This window comes from Eublepharis macularius, chromosome 15 (genome assembly GCF_028583425.1).
Source record: "Eublepharis macularius isolate TG4126 chromosome 15, MPM_Emac_v1.0, whole genome shotgun sequence".
Lineage (NCBI taxonomy): Eukaryota > Metazoa > Chordata > Lepidosauria > Squamata > Eublepharidae > Eublepharis > Eublepharis macularius.
In genome coordinates, this window is record NC_072804.1 from 40,177,546 (window position 1) to 40,193,238 (window position 15,693).

Below are 15,693 nucleotides of genomic sequence, written 5' to 3' on the forward strand. Positions count from 1 at the left end.
CTGTTCCCAGTTATCTAACCTTGTTTTGGTAATTTCCTTACAGATGATTACATCTGGCCAATTTAAAAAAAAAAACTGATGGAGGGGGGTCTCAACCACCCATTCCACTGTTTAGTGCTGCCATCTTGTGGACAGACCTGAAAATATCAAAATAACCAAAGGAGTTTGAAAGTTTAAAAAAGCCAAAGCCCTTTACAAATAAGACAGAAATTTCACACACATCTGCAAAATTTTTCAGAATTTGGCCTTTTGAACTTTTTTTTAAAAAGTCATCTTTGAAGAATGCTTAAATATCAACTATGTGCCACACTCAACAGATTCTGCATCCTCTGCTCCCTGCCCCCACGCCAGCTCTTTATATCCAGGGATATTGGCAACTGCTAGTATAAGACAGCAAAGGATTTTAGAAAAAAATTAACTTGTTGAACCAATGGTGCTACATGAAATTACATTATTTATGTATACAGGGATTAATAAAGAGCTTAACTAAGGGATATACAGTGCATCATGTTATAATTTTGTTTCTTCCTTGCTATTTTTCTTTCCCTTCCTGCCTTACCATAGCAAAACCCTGCATACTACACAATTCACTGGCTGTTTAATGGGAAGTTGGAGTCTAAAATACTTGGATCTCAACCCAGCTTGCCCCAGTCCTCCACTACACTGGATCTTACATCTTGATCTTCTTGCAGTCTCCCCTGCCAAAGATTTACCTGCTTAGAGTGAGTCTCTGGCATGTGTGTTGTCAAAAATGTGATCCAAAAATCCCACTAGGTCAGCGCAGTCTTTTGAGCGTGTGTGCCCGAGTAGCTGTTTTGTGAACAGTATTCCTTTATTTCCAACATGTTCAGGAGATCTTTCCAAAGATTATGTTGAACAGCTGCATCCAAGGACGGTTGCAGACAGCTGCATATGCGCACCAGGAAGCCCTAGTGACCAAACTCTGCTAGTTGACAAATTTTGTGATGACTGCTTAGATGTGAAAGTTCATCAGCACTTTCCTCCAACTGCATTCCAATCAACAAAATTCAAAACAGCAGCCTGCATCCGACACAGTTCATCTGATGGAAGAGCATTTCCATTTGCAAAGGGGGGGGGGGCAATTTCCACTTCCATACCTCTACTTTGCCACTGCAGCAGTTGTCCCCCCTCCATCCCCAAAGAAAGTTCTGGCGGTTATAATGGTAATGATACAATATGCAGCTTTGAGTCTCCCTTGGGGTAGAAATGAGGGGTATAAATAAATAAATTGTCACTGATCTTCTGTCTTGCCTCAATAAGATGGTATAAATCTCTTTTCTGAGTCACAACTGAGGCAGCATTCCATCTTTGCTGTGCTGTATACTCTCCCCTCCCCAGAGGAATTAAGGAAGAAATCTGTGGCTTCTCTTGGGCTTTAAACGACATCGCCTCCCAGAAAACACACAGTGCTATCAAAACTCAAATTTATTCCAAAACATTAGAATCATACAGATTTGCTTCTCTTCCACAAACTCTGCCAAAATATTTTCAATTTTCTTTGCCTCCACCCCCCCTCCAAATATTGCTGAAACTCAGTATTTTAAAAACATGGCACTTTGCGGAATTGCTGCTCATCTGTAAGATTGTTCAAATGTGCCTACATAAAACAGAAAATGAAAGAGCTGAGACATTTCTCTGTCCCTGTCCAGTTGCTGCACACAAACGGTGCAGAAGTGACACTGGGCTGAGTCCTTGCTTTCTTTGCTTCCTAAAGGCAGCCCAGGGCCCACGAAGGCCAAATTAAAGTCAGGATCAGTCTTAAAAATGTGTAGTCCTAACAAGGAAGGCAAACAACACAGAAGTAAGCCCCTGTCTAGGTCTGATCCACGCCCAATTAAAGGAAGCCTGACAACAGTTTAAAAACATATCGGCTGCTCGCTGAAAGTAGACAGGAGCAAAAAACACCAGGCAGATGGTAAAAGCAGATTGCTAGAGATGGGACTTTAATATTGTAGGAAAATACAACCACCTCTGTCTTGCTTTATAAAGGTGGGCAAACAGGAATCAAGCCCAATTTTATCCTGACATCGAAAAGGGGAAAGGGTGTGAACAAGTGTGTCATTTCCACAGTCCCGTAATCCATACAGTAGTTAGACGATCCCTTGAGAGCTCAACAGAAGGCACCATCAAGTCTGAGCATTTTGGATGCAGTTTTAAAAGAGCCACCCAGAAAAAACAGAGGCAAAGAGGGCAAAACACCCCCTCTTTAAAAACTCTGAAGCAGGGACAGCTCCCACTCCCCACCCCCCAAAAGTTGCCCCAGAAGAACAGCACAGACACAGCTTTTCGAAGAATGGCAGAACTGTTCCTTGGGAATAACAGTTGTCCTGCAAGCTGTTGAAGCCCAACTATGGCCAACCAGAAGGAGGACGAGGCTTTTGCACGTTCTCATGCTTTGAGAACCTACAATGCCTTGTTTTTCATCAGGCCTTTCTGCTTCTCAAAATGGAAGCCGTTCTCCTGTCTCCCTTTGACAGAAACACCTAGTTTATCCTAGGCGACCTACCCCACTCTCACCTGATTAATATGGGTGAAGCTCAGGCTATTGGTAATCTCCACCTGCTCTGCCGTCTTTGCCAAACAGGAAAACGGAGGGAGCCGCAAGAAACATCCAAATTAAAAAGAGGGCGTGTGTGCGCAAGGTCTCCTCAGACAAACCAGGGTGTCAGGGAAGGAGGGAGAACACCCTCCCTCCCTTCTAAAAAGCAGAAAGGCCTGAAGAAAAAAGACAAGCCCAGCGGCTGAAGGCAGGAGACGCGGTTTCGAGGGCAAGATCTGGAAATTCCAGCTGTCCTTCTGACTCAGCAGGAGAAGCAAGAAAAGGTGAAAGGGACTAGGATAAAAAAGGCTTCGTTCCAGCCACCAAGGAAAACAAATTTTCAGATTTAAACATTTTCCAGCCTCTGAGAGAACACTTTATATAATATAATTCTCCTCTTCGGGGGAAAAAGATCAGAAGGTATGGCAGGATGCCGTCCAAAGCTAGTCTTCTAAGCCCCAAAGACTTGGGAAGGCGGTTCCAGCCCCCCCGAGTTCTTACTGGGGGCCACGTGTGCCAGTTTGTCAACTCTGCTGGTCCTTGACAAGCAAAACCGTGTGCTGACCGCCGCCCGTCACCGAGAGGATGGTGCGGTTCTCCAGCTGCTGGCCTGACATCTGAACGGGGCTCCAGGCGTCCTCTTCATCCCCCGTGGCCAGCTGGAGGTTTGACCCCATGCCCCAGGCAAACGCTCGCCCTGCAAAGAAAGGGGTGGATGTGGGACACCGTGACGGTTAAAGAAGCTCTGGGCTACATGCCAACAGGCAGGCTATGAAATGCCAGGCAACCTCCACTGCTTTGGAGACAAATGAGCATGTTTTGCTCCACTGTCAATTCTATGTGGATATCCGAACAAAGTTTATTGCTCCTTTGCTAGGTAGGTTTTCGGGCTGCTCCAACTTGGAATTTATCAGGAAACTGCTTTTAGGTGTTAACCCACTGATTAGTGCTCTCTGTGCTAATTTCACGCTGCAGCGTGTAAGATTCATAAGGAAATAGCAAGTATAACTGATTGTTAACAATTATCTATTTCCAAAGAATTATATGTGTAAACTATGTATAAATCATGTTTTATGTGCTGTAATTTTATGTGTTTTATTCAAAGGAACAGTTTTGGATGTTCTGTGCTGGTCCTAGACCGTATTAATAAATATTGTCTTGTTATTGTTATTATTGACACTACATTATCCATGGCATACATTATTTTCTCGTGATCTTCCTCAGAGGGCCTTTTTGTAAAGGGAACAGGGTCACAGCTAATGATTTGTGAAAGCTGAGATGGCTTTCACGGCTCTTTCGTTGCCCTCCCAATCCCATCGGAGCTGGGCTGTACGGCACAGCACACTGGGCAGGAGGTGGTGCAGAAGCGGGCAGGGTTATCTCAACTGGTACAGCCCTACCCATTTCCTCTTCCTTGACACAACTGCATCATGCAGCATTTCCAATTCGTGACTAAAGGTTACCATGAGCTTTAAGCCTCCAGCACTCAATTTCAGCCATCTATGCAATCGTGAGGTTGAGAAATTAAAGTACCACTCAGCTTCTCCCTCTGGCAAGGGAAGGGGATTCTCAAGGGAATGTATTTTTAGAAGCATCACTAAAATGAATAAATAAGTTGTATGGCGGGGGGGGGGGGGCAGCCTGGTCTGGACGATACAGCAGACTCTTAACAGGCTATCCGTTCCCCAGCAAGGTGCAGGCTGGCCCCACATGGAGGAGAAGTCTTTCAAAGGCAATTTAGCCCGGGTGACTGAATGGAACTTCCATGGGCAAGGGCAGTAATGCTCTTAAAAAAACCATACTGGGGGCCAGCAATGAGAATACACAGAAAGAGAAGAAGTGGAAGAAGCACAATCGTAATCACAAAATACAATTATATTCCACAAAATTTCAATTGCAAACTCCACAATCCTAATACCATAAACGTGCAGAATCACAATTCTTCCGCTACAATAGGTAAATGTAATACAAAAAGTTCAAGCCGTAATACATATAGGCAATAGGCTATGTAGAGGTACCAGTCAAGAGTCCAATTAAAGACCAATCGTGGTCGTATCAAATAACAGTGTGAATGCGTATACAAAAGGCAGTGCTGCAAGCAGATAATTGGTGAAGTAAGTGGATGGCAACGAGTATGAGCCGGCAGTCTTTCTTCGCTCGTTTCAGACTGCAATGTCTTTCTTCAGGCCACCATATATCAAGGAAAAATTTCCAATCCATCCAATGTCCATTGGATAACTTATGGTATTACGGATGCGGTACCCTGGTGGAATTGAATGGATTGGAAATTTTTCCTTGATATATGGTGGCCTGAAGAAAGACATTGCAGTCTGAAACGAGCGAAGAAAGACTGCCGGCTCATACTCGTTGCCATCCACTTACTTCACCAATTATCTGCTTGCAGCACTGCCTTTTGTATACGCATTCACACTGTTATTTGATACGACCACGATTGGTCTTTAATTGGACTCTTGACTGGTACCTCTACATAGCCTATTGCCTATATGTATTACGGCTTGAACTTTTTGTATTACATTTACCTATTGTAGCGGAAGAATTGTGATTCTGCACGTTTATGGTATTAGGATTGTGGAGTTTGCAATTGAAATTTTGTGGAATATAATTGTATTTTGTGATTACGATTGTGCTTCTTCCACTTCTTCTCTTTCTGTGTATCCTTGTATTGGAAGTGGAACTCCCCCTCTTGTTTTGGCCAGCAATGAGAGGCTTTGGCCTCTTATGGGTCTTTTGAGGATATCTGGTTAGCCACCGGGTGAGACAGGATGCTCATCTGAAGCAGCAAGGCTGCTCTCACGTTCACACTACCAATATTTGGTGCTTTAAAAAGCTATTAATTACAAAACTTATATCCCCCTTACTTCCAGAACAAAAATGCAAAGCATATTGCAATGCAAAGCCCAACTCTGCTGGACTACAGAATGTCTCAAAATGTCCTGAATATCTGACCTAATCATTTCTGGCATTTCTAGCTTCCAAATATTTACCTTGCACTCTTTTCTCAAATAATCATGGGGGCTAGAAACTTAGATCTGTCTTTTTAAAATGCAGAGACTTTCCCGGTGGCGACTTGGTTCCCTAGAAGCATTTCACGCAGCCTGCGGACAGAGCGCCCCAGGCCCCCAGCTCTCATTCGGACTCACCATCTTCTGTAACCGCATAGCCAACCCGTTCTCCACAGGCGATAGAGGAGGACTTTGCCAGCCCAGGGATGGCGGTGGGTGTGCTTTTCTCTTCGACGCCCTCTCCCAGGCCCAACATGCCATAATCTGCTCTGCCAAGACTATACACTGTCCCTGTTTGAGAGGCGAAATAAGAAAGAGGGGAGGCAGTACATTTTAGAAGGAAAAAAAAACCCAAGTCAATCTTTGTATTTGGAGATGTTTGAAAGAAAAATCCCCTGCACCTAGAAAGCAAACATGTTATCTTTTCCCAGAAATGCAAGCTTTCTAAATGCTCTAACTGAGGAGATCCAGAAGGCCTAGGGTTGCCAGCTCCTGGAGATTTGAGGGCTGGAGCGTAGAGAGGGCAGGGTTGGGACCTCAGTGGGGCACAATAGCATACTGTCCACTCCCCAAAGCAGCTATTTTCTCCAGAAGAAGTGAGCTCTGCGGCTTGGAGATCAGTTGCAATTCTGGTAGATGTCCAGCCACCACCTTGTGGTTGGTAACCCTACGAAGGCCCCCACACTTGTATCACTCCACAGATCATGACAACTGGAATGGTTCAGAAGGGCTTTTTTTAAAATACAAGGGAATAGGATTGTATTTTTTAGAGTCTGTGAAAAATTTTAAGCAGCCCTCTATCCCATCACACCTAAACCCTTGATCCTGGACATCAAAGAGCAAAAAAAGAGGGAACTGGATCATAAAAGAACCTAACATGGCCAACTAAGCAAGCCTGGGTAAACAGGAAGTTCAGACAAACTGGTAGTCACATGATACCGGAAGCTTTGAAGATTCAACACCAGGCAGATCCTGAAGGGAGGACATTCCATATTTGAGGGGCCACACAACCAGTCTCTTTTCAGAAATACCTCCAGTTATTCTTCCCCACCCTGCTGAACGACATTCCAGGTTGCTCACCTTCTGAATCCAGGCACACAGTGTGATGTTGCCCGGCAGAGAATTCAACCCAAGATCTGGTGGAGTTCTTGAATGCCGTCAGAATCTTTGGGGAGAAGTAAGTGTCGATGGCTTGAGAACCTGGGGGTAGCCAAGGAAACACCAGTAAGAGTCAAAGACACATCAGAGCGGCCAGGCTGATTTACCCACAATTCAGTGTAGGTAGGTGTTGGTGAAACAGACGTTGATACCCCTCCGCACTGTGCACAAAGGGGCAACACACATACATGGCTACAGCCTACCCTAGTAAACAAGCTGTGAAAGTGAGGACAAACCAGATCAGACACAGATAGCTGCCTTTCCGTTCTCTAGAGCAAGACCAAGCTTGCAAGAATCGTGCTCCTGCTCTCCTCCTATAAAGACACGGAAGAAATAACACTTCCTCATTCTTCCTCATGCCTTCTGATGACTCAGGATTTGTAAGATATTCAGTAACAAGTTTTTCTTGCAACACCTGGTGGCTTATGCAACTCAGCCGTCCCCTGCCCAGCCTCTCATTGGCTCACAGACAGTAACTTACCCAGTTGGTAGTAATTGGAGAGGCCAAACCCAACAACATGGCCCTCCTGGGTGATGGCTATGGTGGAATAAGAGCCACAGAAGACGTCACGGATGTGCCCTTTGGTCTTACTGCCTCTCTGCTTGATGGAGACCGGTTGGGGGAGCAGCAGCCGTTCTGGAAGCGAGAGAAAGAAGGCTTAGGGGAACTGGCACTGACATGAACACCTGGAGCTGCCTTATCCTAAGCCTGATCCTTGGCCTGTCAATATTGTCTACTCAGGCTGGCAGCCGCTCTCCAGGGTCTCACATTACCCACTCCCAGATCCTTTTTTTAAATTAGAGATGACTGGGTACCTTCTGCAGACAAAGCGTGTGCTCTGCCATGCAGCCATGATGCCTCCCGAAATGAAACCACCTTATACTGGATCAGACCAATATTGTCTACTCTGACTGACAGGAGCACTCCAGGTTGTCAGCTAGAAGTCTTTCATTACCTACTTACAGCTCTTTTTCAGGGCAACCTGAGAACCATGCAAAGCAGCTGCTCTGCCACTAAGCCACAACCCCTCCCATTACATATCCCTTTATTTACAGGGATATCAGCCAGCCAACCCCACCCCAAGTTGACCACATACAGCATCTTTCCCACAGGCCACTTCAAAGAGACAAAATTCATCCAATCTGCTCACCCAATCCCCGTCTTCCTCCTCGAGCAGTGAAGATTTGGGGCACTCGGCCCAACTGGCCATTGTCTCCACAACCACAGGTATAAAGGTGCCCCTCCGTGGACACTAATGCCAAGTGATGGCTCCCTGGGAAAGTGAAGACAAAGGAAGTGAAGATCTAAATGTCTCCTGTCTGCAACTCAGGCAATGGGGTTCTTGCTCTACTACATTTTAATTTATTATTTTATTTATATCCTTTATAGTCCCCCTTTCTCACCGAGACTCAAGGCAGATTACACAGAATCAGATTAGTACAATCAGTATCAAGGACATTTCCATAAACAATGCCATACAGTAAATAAATACAAGTTTACAAAGGTATAGCATTAGCAAAGATCCAATACTGAGTTGAAGAAATGCTGAAACAGAACATAAGCAATTCTAGGACTGACATTAGACAGTACGAAGCACAGGTAGTACATAGGAGCACATATTTAAAGCGACATTTAATATGTAAGGCAACATAGTGGTGAAGTCTACAGTCCCTCATTACTGAAGCATCTGAGATCCCCCTCCCTATATTGCATCCCAAGACAAACCTAATTGTGAGTAATGCTTATGTAAAGAATTTAAGGTTCACAAGTACGATTCTGTCTGGCAGGACAGGAGGAAGGGGAACCTGTTTTTATAAGGGCATTTGTATAAGGGTTTAGGATTGTAATCTATTGCAGTTTATTGTATGTATTCCCTTGCTGTTGCAGTCTCATCTTCTACTTTTAAAATCCAATTTCTACAGCATTTATAGTATGTCATGTCTTATAGTGTTTATTGTTTGCACTGCTTTCTACAGATGCAAGCATAGCATTTTCAGTGAGAAAGGTGAACTACAAATAACGTAAATAAATAAAATTGTTCAGCGGATGTCTTATGTATGTTGTCTGAGTGCGTCATTTTTATATTTTTTAATCCATCCTGAGTCTTGGCAAAAATAGAAGGCTATAAATGGAATACATAAGTAATAAAAGAAACACAAATACACAGTTAAAAACTACCACCAAATCAGACATACTATATCAGAAGGAAAACACAGCAACGAAAGCATGCTATCTAACCGCTACTTCACATCATCACTGCTCACCTGAGGCAATCTTTACAATCGGGGCTTCCAGTTGTAGCTCCACTGGGACAGAACTGCCATTTGAGGATTCGAGTCCCTCGGCGCCCTTTGCCGGAGCCAGTAATCCGATGACGCCATTCTCGTCCTGCATAGATGAGCCCACAAAGAGAGACCATCAGTAATCACGAAGGGGGGAAAGCCCCGAGCAAAGCATCTCTGAGAAAAAATAAACATACTCGGAATGCTCCCCAGATGAACACGCGTCCGTCCTCCGTCAACGCTGCGGTGTGGCTGTCGCCAGCAGAGACCTGCACCACTTTCTCCTTCAGATCCACAAGCCCCGGCACACAGTCAGACCCCTCCTCTGAAGTATTGCGCCCCAAAGCCCCTTCATCGTTGCAGCCAAAGGTATAGATCTAGGAACGGAAAAGGTACCAGGTGGCCAAAAAATCCAAAAAGAACCCCCAGGAAAACACAAGACTTAGCTGGTCTAATACTTATGTATCTTGCCCTGCCTCCAAGGAATTCAGGGTGGAACACATCATTATTTCTCACAACAGCCCTGTGAAGTAGGTTACGGTTGAGAGAACACAACTAGCCCAAGTTCTCCCAGAATGCTTCATGGAAGAATGGGGATTTGAACCCAGGCCTGCCAGAGCCCCAGCCCTGATCTGGTGACCTAGGCCAGCCCGATCTCGTCAGATCTCAAAAGCTAAACAGGGTCAGCCCTTGTTAGTATTTGGATGGGAGAACAAGGAAGCCCAGAGGCAGGCAACGGCAACCTACGTCTGTTTGTCTCTTTCCTTGAAAATTCCACAGGGTCACCTTAAGTCAGCTGTAACTTGACAGCGCTTTACACACACTGCCAGGGTCCTAGTCCTACCAAGAAAGCAAGATGGGCAGGGGACAGAAAGCACCTACAAAGTCTGTTGGGGTATAAAGCTATTAGGAGAGAAGGCCCGTAAAACCTGTCCGTAATGCAAAATGGAAGTTTACTGCCAGCAAATAGGTATAGAACTGCAGTTGCAACTCTGCCCCATTTGGGCAGGAAAATGGCTGCCAGGCAGAGACAGGGATGTCAGCTCCCCACATGAACAGCCAGCCAGATCCACATGACCTTTTAGGGACACGGAAGAATCTGAGAGTATAAACTGGCCTTACGTCATGAAGTAACGCAGAGATGTCTCAGCTACACCACCTCATAAACTCTCCCCAGCAAGCAACCCCAAACAATCAAAGGCTGTATGGTGCAGTGGTTAGAGTGTTGGACTAGCAGACTGTACTCTGCCATGGAAGCTCACTGGATATCCTTGGGCCAGCCTAGCCTACCTCAGAGGGTTGCTGCTATGATGATACAATGAAGACGGTGAGAAAAACAGGTTTCAATTCCCTCCCCCCCACAGAGGGTAAAACATCTAATTTCTTTCTTTTTCATTTCTCTTGTTGTTGCCGTCATGAAGTCTGGCTTATTTCTCTTCTCCTTCCCCTTTGATTTCCTGACCAGTTAAAGCAGACGTGAATCAACCTGATTATTTTAAACACAACCCTATGATTTACAAGCTAGTTGTATGAAACAACCCTTCCAGACTCAGGACCCATCTTTCATCTCGGGCACGGGAGCCACCTAGCTGCAAGCCTGTATCAGGAAGAGCATCACAGTCATGTGACAGAAGGAGGAGCCAAAGTCACCAACCCTAAATCCTTGTCACCATTGACTGACCTCACCTTACCCTCCCTCTGTTCCTCTGTTTGCGTAGCAAGAAAGACAAGAGGCACACCTCTCCTGCTCCCCACACATGCGCACTAGCAGCAGGTCCTTTGCAAAAGCAGGAAAAAAGGTAGCTCTGTAAGAGCTTGGGATCTAGCAAGTTAGTCTACACAATCCTCTTGAGGAACCCACCCCACAAGGTGAAGAGCACCGATCTACATTTTCATCCCAACGAAGCTCAGGGCTGCATATGTAATTCTCCCATCTCCATTTGATCCTCACATCCAGACTCTCGAAAGCTCATACCCTGGAAATCTAGATTGTCTCTAAGGTGCTACTGGACCCAAATCTTGCTCTTCTACTACAGGCAACATGGCTGACCACCTGAAACAGGTAAGTGGGGCTTTGAGCCCCAGTCCTTAGACCAACACATTACCCATTAATGCTATACCAGACAGGGAAAAGTGCCACAGACTCACTTTGCCTGCCTCACTGAGGCATACAGTGTGAACTCCTCCCGCTTCGGCCTGGATTATCTTCTCAGGGAGCTGAACCACAGCAGGTCTCTTCCTTGCCAGGATGTCTGGTCCAAGGCCCAGCTGTCCAAGATCGCCCTGCCCCAAGGTCAACACCAGACCCGGCTCCGTTTGGTGTGACCGATGGGTGACTGGAGACAGGTAGAAGAATCGGAAAGAGGAGCTGTTAGTTAGTGACAACATAAGAACAGCCTTCACATGTGTCAACACAGGACGTTCAGCCCCACTGGGCCACTGTGAACCAGTAAAGGAACACACAGGCTCAACAGCTTCACGGAAAAACAGATGGTAAAAGGTTAGGTGGAGCATATGAGCAAAATGCTACAGAATAAAGCAAAACTAGGAGGTTACGACAGAGAGAAAAATGAAACAATGGCCCAATTCTTCTGAACCGTCTTCTCGTCAGCTGTTTTAACAGCTGCTTCTTGCAGACCCTTTCTCCCCTCATTGATTTCTTTTTCCACTTTGGTTCGGGAGGGTGGAAGCACAGCAGGCCAAACTGTGGGTTTACATTACTGAATGCATAACTCACTCACCCAAAATGCCTTCTGAGGGAGAAACAGTTAGCTCTCCGGATACTAAAGACACATTTTTCAGCAGTACCCCGAAGTAAATCTAAATCAATGCAACCAATTCCTTCAGTGCGGTCCTAAACAGAGTCACACCCTTCCAAGTGAATAATACCAATGGTCTTGCAAAAGTGGAATATTCAAGAGATTATCAGACAGTATGATATTATTATTTTTTACTTATTATAATCATATATGAAGGAAAAATATAGAGAATTGAGAACCAGAATATAATATTCTTTACTTGTATTCATCACTCTGTACTACTGGTTCACATTTATAACAAAATGAAAAGCTGTAAAAAAAAAGGGTTTATATAACTCTGTTTAGGACTGCATGGCTAGGCACCAAGTTTTGTTTAGACAACTGCACGAGACGGCGCTGAACTCTCTCCAAGCCCTGACCCAGACTTTTTGCCGGTGTGACATTGTTGGCTGAAGGAAAACAGGGTGAATTTCCATGTTTCTAATATAATCTTTAGCTAGTATGCAGCCAACTTGCGATTTCTTTACAAGACTTATTTTGGTGTAAGAATTGCTCAGTATTTACTAGGGGCTAGCCACCATTCTAGGTCCAAGAAAGCAGCTGGGTCCTTCCCCTCCTCTGTCATGCCCGAATCCAACTCCATTCATGCCCCTGGTTTCTTATGTGTTCATTTTTGCCAACCACTTGGAGAACATTTTGTGTCGCGCAATTACAGGAAAACTAGCAAACAGCTGCTGAAGATTCCCCCGTGTGTTGGAGGAAGTCATGAACGAGGCAGGCTTTGCCAGCCACTGTTACAGCACATTAAGATTGCAAACCCACAACAGCAGCCAAGGGGGGAACAGATGGGAGAAACTTGGGACCACAGAAAAGTCCCTAGCACATGTTAGGCTGATGCAAGGGAACAGCTGATCTCTCACCTTTTGTCCGTTTCGCTTTGAGTGCGTCGTCTTTTTCCAACACCCTTTTCCTGGGCATGTTTCTTCAATACTGGGGAGAGGTGGGGGGAAAGAGGAAAGGGTTCCCTTTAAAAGAGAGGATTGGCTAAAGTTGATTCAGGACATTTAAACCTCACTTTGCCTCTGAAGATAGTTTACATAAGAAGGCAGGGGCTGTGGCTCAATGGTAGAGCATCTGCTTGGCACACAGAAGGTCCCAGGTTCAATCCCTGGAATTGCCAGTTAAAAGTCCCCAAAACAGGCAACGTGAAAGGCCTGTCTAGGACCCTGGAGAGCTGCTGCCAGCCAGAATAAACAATACTGACCCTGACAGTCCCATTGTCTGACTCAGTATACAGAAGCTTCATGTGTTCAAGGATTAAAATTAGAATTGGAATAGTAACACAAAAGGAAGAGAGCTCAAACCAGCAGCAAGGCAAACCTCAAAACAGTAACAAAAAAAAATCACATTCGATCAACGCATCAGTAGGGAAAACAGGAGAATAAAACGTGGGGATCCGGGACCGAAAGCCACAAGAACCTATCCAATCTCTATCCCACCCTTCCTCTAAAAAGTTCAAGATGCCATTTTATAATCACAACAACGTTGTGAGTTGAAAAGTAGGCAAAGCTGAGAATGACTGACCTAAGTAAGCTTCATACTTAGTGAAGATCTTAATTCAACATTGTAGCCCAGTCATTTTCAGGCCTTGCATGCTCCAGGAATCCCTGCAACCCTCATGTCCTCTCTCTACTCGATGTAAAAAAGCAAAGAAAGAAATCATTTTTTCTTCTTCTCTGGGTACTGAGATCATTTCAACTGGAAACTGATTAGAGGGCTTCCTCCCACCAGCAAAAAAATTAAAATAAAACAAATCACATGGTCCCTCCAGATTCCAGGATGATCACCATGATGGGTTCTATTATCTGCATATATGCAAACAATCTACATTATGAATAGACCTCAAGACATATGGGGCTCCCATGCAGTCAGCGACCAGTTCCAGATGTGCAAAGGCACCATTCCCCTTTAACGTAAGGTTGCCAGCCTCGAGGTGGTAGCTGGAGATCTCCCGGAATTACAACTGATCTCCAGGCCATAGAGATCATTGTCCCTGGGAAAAAAATGGGGACTCCGGAGAGTGGACTCTTTGGCATTATACCCCGCTGAGGTCTTTCCCTTCCCCAAACCCCGCCCTCTGCAGGGTCCCCCACCCCCAAAATCTCCAGGCTTTCCCAACCTGGAGCTGGCAACCCTCCCGGGCTCCATCACCGGAGGTGTTCTCCGATTAATTTTTTTGAATGCAAGAAATGCACCCGATCCGCCGCGCGACACCGCCACCCCGGCAGCTGAGCACTGCCAACTCCCGCTCCGAATAACATCCCACCCAACTCCAACTCCCGGGGAAAGCCGCCTGGATTTGAATTTCCCGCGCTGGCGCCGCAGCGCTGACCCTCCCTTTCCTTCCCCCACCGCGGACAGGGAGGACAGACTGAGCCGGTGGTGCGAACGCGCCAGGCGAGCAACCTCCGCCCGTGGAATGTTGGGAGCGCAGCTCGCTTAGAACGCGGACTGGTTACTCCGCTTTCCACCCCTGGAACGTTCGTGCCCCCAGCGTTCCAAACCACGTGGGGGACTCCAGGTCGAGGCCCTCCGGCAACTTAGATCAATACTAGGGATCGGCGACCGCCTTCCGCCCCGCGCCCACCTCTGCCGGCAGCTCAGTCCCTCCGGTTCTCCTCCCCACTCCACGCTACATCCGGGGTAAAACAGCAGGAGGTGGAAAGACTCACCTCGCTCTATTCACCCCCCTTCCTTCAAAGTCGGGCAAGTCTTCTCTCGATGCCCCCCGGAGTCTGGATCTCTTAGGGGCATGCGCACTAGGAGTCCCGGCGCAGATGCCATTGGCTGTCGGAAGAGGAGGAAAAAATTGACTCGCTGTCGGACGCCACCTAGAGGCCGCTATAAATCTTGCTGGTGCTAAGCTTGCCAACTCCAGGTTGAGACACTCCTGGAGATTTCTGGGTGGAACTTGGGGACAACAGGGTTTGGGGAGGGACTTCAGCAGGGCATAACGCCATAGAGTCCATCCTCCAAAGCAGCCATTTTTTCAAAGGGAACTGATCTCTATGGCCCGGAGGTCAATTGCAATTCCGGGAAATCTCCAGCTGCTAGAGGCTGACAACCTTTCCCCAGTATCTGAAAAAGGAAGCGTTGAATCTCGAAAGTTTATACCCTGAGAAGTCTTGTTCGTCCCTAAGGTGTCACTGGACTCAAATCCTGCAACTCTTCCCCAGCAATTAATAAACTTTGAAATTAAACTCCTCTCCACGTGTGTGCGTGCGGGGGAGGGTGGGGGGGAGAGACACACACAGCACCATTAGGCGGTTGACGTGCATATATACTCTTTGCAATGACTGCTTCCTTACTGGCCCCACGCCACTTCCCTTGTCACCCGATTGAGCATCATTTTACTAGGAAACGTGGGAGGCGGCTCAGAGCTCCGCTGCGAGTTTTCCTCGTTGCCCTTGAAACGTGTGTTGCCGTTTACTCCTTTGGGTAGCATCACGATCCTAGTTCGGAATCTTTCTTTATGGTGCTCGCCCGTGCTTAATGGTGCTTGCCGTGCTTAACTTAAGGGGCGTGTGTGTCGTTTTAAAGGAAGAGTATACATGATTGCACGACGTTAACTTTTATAAATGCAAGTACTTGTATTGCGAAAAAGCATAGCAGCCCACGCTCTCTGATGCAGAAAGTACCCTCTTTACTAATTATTCAGCTTAAAGTTCCTATCTTATTTTCTCCTTCCTTTGCCCTCTGGTTTTTCTCATAAACAGAACAGAAAGGGCATTGACTTTCATACCCCGATTGTAATAAAAATAACAAGTTCCTCATTCAGAGTCTGTATTAGCTGGGTTTTATTTGCTCATTCTTCCCATCTATTATAACTGTGGAACTGTGGTCAGATTTA

At 46.1% G+C, this 15,693-nt stretch overlaps 1 protein-coding gene across 4 annotated transcripts; it reads right to left on the reverse strand.

Moving 5' to 3' along the window:
• Window positions 1-1,431: 1,431 nt before the first annotated feature.
• Window positions 1,432-14,603, reverse strand: RCC1 (regulator of chromosome condensation 1). 4 transcript variants are annotated; one of them, XM_055000075.1, is made up of 10 exons: window positions 14,516-14,603; window positions 12,704-12,773; window positions 11,173-11,360; window positions 9,222-9,401; window positions 9,007-9,130; window positions 7,893-8,015; window positions 7,223-7,378; window positions 6,664-6,783; window positions 5,722-5,874; window positions 1,432-3,257 (listed from the first exon to the last, which is right to left on the reverse strand). In XM_055000075.1, the coding sequence occupies exons 2-10, from the start codon at window positions 12,759-12,761 to the stop codon at window positions 3,085-3,087; spliced, it is 1,275 nt and encodes a 424-aa protein (XP_054856050.1). In that variant the 5' UTR covers window positions 12,762-12,773; window positions 14,516-14,603; the 3' UTR covers window positions 1,432-3,084. The 4 variants fall into 4 exon arrangements, with proteins under 4 accessions (XP_054856050.1, XP_054856051.1, XP_054856052.1 ...); XM_055000076.1 differs by having other exon boundaries at window positions 12,704-12,808; window positions 14,516-14,564; XM_055000077.1 differs by lacking the exon at window positions 14,516-14,603 and adding an exon at window positions 14,431-14,468.
• Window positions 14,604-15,693: the final 1,090 nt, after the last annotated feature.

What these genes read in the sequence shown, in the direction of transcription:
- RCC1 (XM_055000075.1), bottom strand. Translation starts at nt 12,761, where the DNA reads ATGCCCAGGAAAAGGGTGTTGGAAAAAGACGACGCACTCAAAGCGAAA. An exon ending in TCATCTGGGGAGCATTCCGA is followed by an intron (nt 9,131 to 9,221) that starts GTATGTTTATTT and finishes TCATCTATGCAG; the next exon opens with GACGAGAATGGCGTCATCGG. An exon ending in CTCCAATTACTACCAACTGG is followed by an intron (nt 6,784 to 7,222) that starts GTAAGTTACTGT and finishes GGCTACCCCCAG; the next exon opens with GTTCTCAAGCCATCGACACT.